This window comes from Monopterus albus, unplaced genomic scaffold, assembly GCF_001952655.1.
Source record: "Monopterus albus unplaced genomic scaffold, M_albus_1.0 scaffold105.1, whole genome shotgun sequence".
NCBI classification, from domain to species: domain Eukaryota; kingdom Metazoa; phylum Chordata; class Actinopteri; order Synbranchiformes; family Synbranchidae; genus Monopterus; species Monopterus albus.
Genome location: NW_018127985.1, coordinates 493,964 through 503,164, shown reverse-complemented (window position 1 = coordinate 503,164; position 9,201 = coordinate 493,964). Strand labels below are relative to the sequence as shown.

The window sequence follows — 9,201 nt, the reverse complement described above, 5'->3', positions numbered from 1 at the left end:
CCAGGTGGCTTGTGGCAAACTTTAAACGACACTTTTTATGGATATCTTTAAGAAATGGCTTTCTTCTTGCCACTCTTCCATAAAGGCCAGATTTGTGCAGTATACGACTGATTGTTGTCCTATGGACAGAGTCTCCCACCTCAGCTGTAGATCTCTGCAGTTCATCCAGAGTGATCATGGGCCTCTTGGCTGCATCTCTGATCAGTCTTCTCCTTGTATGAGCTGAAAGTTTAGAGGGACGGCCAGGTCTTGGTAGATTTGCAGTGGTCTGATACTCCTTCCATTTCAATATTATCACTTGCACAGTGCTCCTTGGGATGTTTAAAGCTTGGGAAATCTTTTTGTATCCAAATCCGGCTTTAAACTTCTCCACAACAGTATCTCGGACCTGCCTGGTGTGTTCCTTGTTCTTCATGATGCTCTCTGCGCTTTAAACAGACCTCTGAGACTATCACAGTGCAGGTGCATTTATACGGAGACTTGATTACACACAGGTGGATTCTATTTATCATCATTAGTCATTTAGGTCAACATTGGATCATTCAGAGATCCTCACTGAACTTCTGGAGAGAGTTTGCTGCACTGAAAGTAAAGGGGCTGAATAATTTTGCACGCCCAATTATTCAGTTTTTTATTTGTTAAAAAAGTTTGAAATATCCAATAAATTTCGTTCCACTTCATGATTGTGTCCCACTTGTTGTTGATTCTTCACAAAAAATTACAGTTTTATATCTTTATGTTTGAAGCCTGAAATGTGGCAAAAGGTCGCAAAGTTCAAGGGGGCCGAATACTTTCGCAAGGCACTGTATATGACTAATAAATTGTGTACACACAAACTGTCACTGAACATACATCTGACAATAAAATGTAATATTTCTATAATGTTTCACATTTTAATAAGTATATTTTATACATTTTTTCATTGTTTTAATAAATAAAAAAGAGTCCTGATTGTTCTGTCGGTTTCCAGGGATATAGCCAGGCACTCGAACTCAAATGGAAATGGTTGATATCCATAGATTCTTCTTCTACTGGGATCAGGACTCAGCCTTCACTGTGCCATACTTTGGGAATGATTGCCTTGTTACAAACCTCTCTCCTCAGCCTTCACAGTGCGTCTGTAGGGTCAGCCCTGAAACCCTTTGGCCATGGGGCCGGTGATGCTCCCCCACACTGTACTGCATTCTCCATCCTGATAGCCTTCTGGTGTTCTGGCTGTTCATTTGCTGGATGTCTGATGGAAGTGCTTTCTAATTATACTGTGTTGTATCTTTGTAAACAAGTTTTTGATTAGTTGCTTTATTGATCTTGTCATCAGCATGTGTTCTTTGCAGATGCTTCTCTAACTCCATTTCACTGTGTTCTACAGTTTCTTTAGTGGAAAGCGATTTTTGCAGCCAGGAGCTGCCTCTTTTTCCTTCCTTGCTCAGTATCACTCTGCTCCATAGTTATATGATGTCTGCCATCCTGTCAAGTTGTCTTTTGAACGTGGCCCCCTGGTCATTTCTGGGTTTACAGTCTCAACCCTAACCCTAACACCTAACCCTATTCTGCTTCTCAGTGGCTGCAAGCCATCTCACATAGGCAGATCGTCCTCTTGCTTACTTTATTTGTGATGGGATTTGCTCCATATTTTCCTCTCTGGATGAATGTCAAGGGGCCGATGTCCCGTGAAAGCTGTTGATACTCAGTCGCAGAATTTCAGTGACGTGTCCGATTTCTGACGAAGTGGTTATCACTGCTCTAACCCTCCTTACCCTTTGTCAGAAAAATTTGTGGTGAGCTTTAGAATAATTAGACTTGCCTTTAACTTATTTTTGTTTATTTATTATTTTATGTTTTCTCCATTTTTGCCTTTTAGTGAAGCCCTTTGTGACTCATGGTGTACTATAAATATATTTTACTTACAGATAAAATGAAATCAGCAGCACTTGACACCTTAGGCAAGGCAAGTTTATTTATATAGCATATTTTCATATAAGCAATTCAAATTGCTTAACACAATGCACATAACTGCATAAAAAATGTTAAGTTTACGCAATGTGCACAGAGCAATAAAACATTAAAATGCATCCATCCATCCATCCACTTTCCTCCACTTATCTGGAACCGGGTCACGGTTTTGCATACAATACTGAGATAAAACATTAGATTGCAAATTAGATAAAACGTGACAGTACAAGTAGCAACATGCATGAGTAAGTACCTAGTAAATTTAATAACTCACCAGTTAAATGATACAACTCATGGAGTTTCTGATATACAAATGCTAAGCTATTCAGCTTAAATATAGACCTAGTATCAATCGAAGCTAGAATTTACAGCATCCAGTAAATAGGTCGATATGAACTAAACACTAACTTGACAGTTAGTGTTTTTAAAGAGAAATAAGTACTAATTGCTTAAAATATTTGCTGATTGATATTTTCATCACAAACTGGTGGGTCTGTTTTAATTTATCTATAGATGTATTATTTTTGTTGTTGCTGGGGTTTTATTGGGTTTAAATACCTGGCAGGTTTGTTGTAGGCCTACTCATTGTCACTTGACTGTCAGCATACAAACATCACATTATTTAAAATCAATGTGCAAAATTCTTATGATCTTATCAGATCCAGTCTAAAGTTCCTTTTGAAAATGGATTTTAACTGTTTGTTTTACACTACATTATTACATTAATTTGGTAAATTCTATAATGTAAAATTGTTGTCACACTGTCATTTTGGAAAATCACGCTCATTGTCTTTCACACAGATATACACTACGTACATCTAGAAGTTAATAAAAAAAAAACAACTATCCCATACAGCTCCATAAGGTAGTGGATGCTTCAGCTATGTCCAAACGTCCACTTTAGTGTTCGGTTTGAGAACAGACAGGACAGAAACTGATTCATCTGCAGTGTCTGGGTTATCTGCTGACAGCTCCTGAACAGAGAGCTGAGATCAGGGTGCTGTCATTTTTCAGGCTGTCGCTCTCATAGACGGGGTCTCTAGGTCTGCTACGATTTAGCTAAGCCTATCCATTCTGAATCACCACAGTCAGTAAAGTGAGATCTAAATGAGTTCAGCAACTTTGAAAATGACATAACTTCACATTCTCTGTTGTTCAAAGCAACGTAAATAAGTGCATTAAAATTATGTAGGAGAAAAACGTATATAACATCCAAAACGAGGAGGGTATCAGTTTTCAACAACTGATTAAAACCATGTTCAGTGCAAACTCTTACAGGTCCTTTTTGTTTTAAAAAGGTTCTGCAGCTGATTCCTTAGAAAAGCAAAAACAAATCAACAAAGAAACAAATTTCACAAATGAAGAAACATCCCTGTTTAAGGGAATTTGTGCTGCCATCCATCACTTCCTGTTTACTGGACATTTGAGTCAAAAAAGTGCACTCAGAAATAAGACGTATATAATCTGCTCCACCTGCACACCGCCACCTTCAGCCTCCGGAGACAAGATTAAATGGCGAGACACTAAAAATACCCACGGTGAGACATACATGACGACTTTATCTTTATCACCTTTATAGAATCTCTAACGCTACATTTACATTTCCACATTTGCACTGGCATTGGCCTAAATATAATACTATCGTTCACTGTTTATGTTATTAAAAGAGAAAACAAAAGCGGGACTGAAATCACCCAATCAGCTGACTGTCGCTTTAACCCCCCCCCCACACACACACACACACACACGCACACGCGCGCACACTTCCTCCTGTCTGTCGCTGGTAATCCGCCTCTTTGCGGTCACCATGGCGGAAATCAAAACGGGAATATTCGCTAAAAACGTGCAGAAAAGGCTGAACCGAGCGCAGGAGAAGGTAAGAGATGAGACTGAGGATGATGCTGCTGGGATGATGATGATGAAGGGATGAAGACGGCGGGTGGAAGTTAGCTGGAGGAAGACACGGAGATAAATGAGTAGCTGGAGGTAGCAGGCCTGTGCAGCTTTGCTCTCTGACATCACTGGTCTTTTCAGATATTATCAGATGATAGTGGTGAACAGATAAGATATTGATCCGCGCGTCAGGGCGTGTCTGATCATGTCTGTTAATATAAACTGGAAAATCACCAGAACTACACAGAGAGTTTTAATTGGCTGAAGCAGGCGACAGTGCTTTAACAACGACTGTAACACTTCGTGGTGACGTCACACCAGCTGGGAAAGACGTCACACACTAATTTTATGTTTTAGATAAATGACAGGAGGTGTTTTCCGCTCCAAGGTTGGGGGTTGGAGTGATCAGTTTGGGGAGAGGGTCGGTGGTGTGATGACGTAATTTCTGACGCATTATGAGCTACCAGCCTGTTCTTTATAGGGAAGGGTTGCTGATAGCTGGTACCGAAACATTAATCAGTTTAAAACTGCTCATTTCAGATCACTCAGTAGCTACATCTATAGACAAACACTACAGACAGTGTGTTGATACAGTGTAGCTATATATAGCCTACTTTATAGTGTATTGTGCATTGTCAATATATTTGTGGTGCTGGCCCACATCCAGAGCAGTATACCGGACACCGTGGACTCCCTGCAGTATGCCTACCGGCCCAACAGAGCCACCTCTGATGCTATTGCTGCTGCACTTCACTATTCCCTTTCTCGCCTGGAAAATGGTGACTCTTAAATCAGGATACTCTTCACTGATTACAGCTCCGCCTTCAACACAGTTGTCCCCCACAAACTCACCCACAAACTGTCCACACTGGGTCTGCACCCCACCCTCTGTGACTGGCTCCTGGACTTTCTGACTGGCAGGCCCCAGACTGTCAGGATTGGCAATAGGACTTCAGCCAGCATTGTTACAAACACTGGCACCCCACAGGGATGTGTCCTCAGTCCCATCCTCTACACCCTGTTCACCCACGATTGTGTCACCTCCCACAAAGACAACATCATCCTGAAGTTTGCGGATGACACCCCAGTGATAGGTCGCATCACTGGCGGGGACGAAGCAGCTAATAGGAGGGAGCTGGCTGGTCTGGTGTCATGGTGCAAGGACAATAATCTCAGCCTCAACACGGACAAGACGAAGGAGATGACAGTGGACATGAGGAAGGAGAGGAGATCTCATCGGCCACTGTTCATCCGGGGGCTCGAGGTGGAGAGGGTGAGCAGCTTCAAAGACCTGGGTGTCCACATCATTGAGGACCTCACCTGGACATTTGGACACCACACAGCTTGTCAAAATTCTGTGCCTGCATAATATAATATTACACATCCCTAAAGTAACATGAGCTGCCTCAGGTCAGCAGCACACAAGCTATTTTACTAGGCTGCTCTGTTCACAGTTCTACAGGTGTGTGATGTGACGTGTGTGTTCTGTTCTGTTCATGTTCAAGTTCACGTTCTGTTGCTTTTTATGCCATATTTGAACATTTAAAATAAACCCTTTCTGAAAAAAGTATTTTTTAAAATTAGTCACAGAAACTCATCCATTACAAATAACCTAGCATTCAGTTTTGTTGGTTAATGGTTGGTTAACCAGCATTGGCTATTGTTCAGAAAAAAATAGAAAATGTGCATCCCTAATCTCAACAGTTATAAATCTGTGTGCTATTTTTTTTCTCAGGTGCTGCAGAAGCTGGGAAAAGCAGACGAGACCAAAGATGAGCAGTTTGAACAAGTTGTTACTAACTTCAGGAGTCAAGAGGTGAGCTACTTTCACAGACCAGATCACAGCAAGCTTCAGCTGGATACCAGCTAATAAATTTGCTAAGACAAAAACTAGACAGCAGTGTTTAGTACTGTTGTCTCACAGCAAGAAGGCTCTGGGTTCAAGTCCCGGCCGACCCGGGGCCTTTCTGTGTGGAGTCTGCAAGTTTTTCCTGTGTCTGCATGGGTTCTCTCCGGGTACTCTGGCTTCCTCCCACAGTCCAAAGACATGCAGCTTAGGTTGACTGGTGACTTTAAATTGCCCATAGTAGTAAGTGTGTGCAGTTGTTGGTCTCTCAGCCCTGTGACAGAGTGACAACCTGTCCAGGGTGGACACCGCCTCTCACTGAGTGTCAGCTGGGATTGGCTCCAGCCCCCTGTGACCCTGATCAGGAACCACAAATCAAAAAAAGTTGGGACAGTATGTAAAATCAAAATTAAATCTGAAAACAGTGATGTGTAAATCATCTATGACCTGTATCACATTGACAAAGGTAGAGCAGCATATTCTCTGATGTGACACCTCATCAGCTTTATTCTGTGTTCATAATAAACACTTACTTCAATCCTGATGCTGCAGCACGTTCCAAACAAAGTTGGGACAGTGAAGCGTTTACCATGTTGTGAAGCTGCCGTTACTCTTCACAACACTTAAGACATTTAGGGACTGAGGACACTAAGTGATTCAGTGTCAGGTGTCATTTTGTCCCATTCTTCCTGCAGACAAGTCTTAATGTGCACACAGTCCTGGGTCTTTGTTGACATAATCTGTGTTTCAAAATGCGCTACCCATTCTCTACTGTGTACGGGTCAGGACTGCAGGCAGGCCGGTCCAGCAGTCGCCCCCTCTTCCTCCACAGCCAGGCCTTGGTAATGTGGCAGTAGGAGGTTTACATTGCCTTGTTGAAATAAGCATGGGCGTCCCTGGAAAAGTCACCCAGATGCCTCCTAGCCCAGAGCAGGTGACTTCTGGACACTGTTGACATGGCTTCCTTTTGGCACAGTCCCGTTTTAAGCAGCATTTATGGATGTAACTATGTATTGTAGTGGCTGACACAGGTGAGCCAAAGTCATCCTGAGCCCATGTGGTTATATCGCTGATAGAAGAGTGACGATTCTTGATGCAGTGGCGTCTGAGGGATCAGAGAGCTCTGTCATCCAGCTCAGGCTCGGCCCTCGGCCTTTATGCACTGAAATCCCTCCAGACTCCTTGAATCTTTTAATGATGTTCTGCACTGTGGAGGGTGACGGATCCAAATCCCCCCTAATTTTCTTTGAGGAACATTGTTTTTAAACATTTCAATGATTTTCTCACACAGAGTTGCAATCAGAAATATTCAACCCCCTTATCTCAAAAGACATTATAGTGATGTTAAAGAAAGATAATGAAAATAAATGCAAAACAACCTCTGAAATAACAAAAATATTTATTGATACATATCTGAGTTATTTTGACAACAGAAGTTGACTTCACTTTGAAGTTGTAACTCTTGTAACACATGAGCATGTGCAGTATTATTCAACCCCCAGCTTCAGTACCTTGTGGAGCATCCTTTAGTTTTTATAACTTCTAACAAACGCTTTTGATAAGTGCTGACAAGCTTCTTGGAATCTTTGCCCATTCTTCACGTGCAAAAGCCTCTAGCTCAGTGATGTTTGACGGCTTCCGTGCTGCAACTGCCTTCTTCAAATCCCACCAAAGATTTTCAATTGGATTTAAATCTGGTGACTGAGAAGGCCACTCCAGGACGCTCCAGCATCTTTTCCCCAACCAAGCTTTGGTTGACTTGGAGGTGCGCTTGGGATCATTGTCATGTTGGAAGATCCAATGATCACCGAGGTTTAATTTGTCAACAGAAGGCATCACTTTCTTCTTTAAAATGACCTGGTATTTCTGGGAATCCATGATGCCAGGTACACAATCAAGATTGCCAGTTACTGCTGCAGAAAAACAGCCCCAAATCATCAATGACCCACCTCCGTGCTTGACTGTGGGGATGGTATTCTACAACCAAGCTTTGGTTGACTTGGAGGTGCGCTTGGGATCATTGTCATGTTGGAAGATCCAATGATCACCGAGGTTTAATTTGTCAACAGAAGGCATCACTTTCTTCTTTAAAATGACCTGGTATTTCTGGGAATCCATGATGCCAGGTACACAATCAAGATTGCCAGTTCCTGCTGCAGAAAAACAGCCCCACATCATCAATGACCCACCTCCGTGCTTGACCATGGGGATGGTATTCTTTTGGTCATAAGCCTGGCCTTTTGCACGCCAGACATACCACTGGTCCATATGTCTAAAAAGTTCCAGTTTGGATATGTCCAAAAAGTTCCAGTTTGGTTTCATCAGTCCATAGAACTGTCTCCCAGAACTCTGTAGTCTTATCCAAATTCCTCCTGGCATATTCTAGTCGACTGTTGATGTTCCTTGTGGACAAGAGTGGAGTGCGTCTTGGGGTCCGGCCATGAAGTCCTTGTTTATTCAGTGCACATCTTATAGTTGCCACTGAAGCACTTGTACCAGCCTTCATCATGTCATCCTGTAGCTGTCTTGCAGTCACACGGGGGGTTTTCTTAGCTGTCCTGACTAAGTTGCTAAGGGCCCTTGATGAAATTGTGGGCTTTCTTCCACGGCCAGGCAGGTTTACAGCTGTTCCAAAGTTTTAAACTTCCTTATAATGCTCCCAATAGTGTCTCTTGGAATGTTAAATCTTTTGGAAATCTTCTTATACCCAAGGTCCTTCAGATGTGATGAAATAATCTCCTCTCTCAGCTTTTGTGGAAGCTCCTTTGTCTTTCCCATGATTGCAACTCACTTTGAAAACCTTCATGGTCGGGGTTTATATATGCATCACAGCTGAAGCAAATGAAGGATTGTTCCCAAAGGCTTAATGATGTTTCAGCTCCACTTTAGGCCATAAAAACGGTCAGAAAGCTTTAAAAACAACATTATATAGGGGTTGAATAATTGTGACATGGCTATCTTAACAAAATATACTGTTACACACAAATACTACATCATACATTTTCTGTGTTGATTTTATGTATCACTCAACTCATAAAGACGTCATCCAAAGCAGAATCCTGCACTTTGAAAAGATTTTTATTCATAAATCCTTACAAATCTTTGGGGGTTGAATATTTCTGAGTGCAACTGTATATATATATTGTTAAGATGTTAATTATTGAATACGCCTTTACTCATTGTAAGAAACATGCTTTTGTTTTGAAGGACATTATTGTACATCCGGGGTATGTAAGAGAGTAAGAGAGTGTGAGGATCTTTTCTTGAGAGATGGAGCATAGAAGAGAGCTCTTACTATTATTTTTCTATTGACTGATGCCAGTTCAGAGCCCCATGTTATGTTGTATGTTTGTTGTAACAAAATAAACACGCCGGATATATAATCATTTTGCGGGCCGGATGTGGCCCGCGGGCCTTGAGTTAGACACATGTGATCCCGGGTAACTATATGGCTGACTTATAGTACATTCATACAACTTTACTTACTAGTTGCTTTTCAGTACCTGTTT

At 41.9% G+C, this 9,201-nt stretch overlaps 1 protein-coding gene across 4 annotated transcripts in view; it reads left to right on the top strand.

The window, feature by feature from the left end:
* Positions 1–3,688: 3,688 nt before the first annotated feature.
* Positions 3,689–9,201, top strand: part of amph (amphiphysin) — a 46,290-nt gene continuing 40,777 nt past the window's right edge. For all 4 annotated transcript variants that reach the window (XM_020610322.1, XM_020610321.1, XM_020610319.1 and 1 more), the window contains exons 1-2: positions 3,689–3,829; positions 5,582–5,662. In XM_020610322.1, the coding sequence (XP_020465978.1) occupies positions 3,761–3,829; positions 5,582–5,662 (150 nt within the window). In that variant the 5' untranslated portion in view covers positions 3,689–3,760. The remainder of the gene's footprint in view (positions 3,830–5,581; positions 5,663–9,201) is intronic.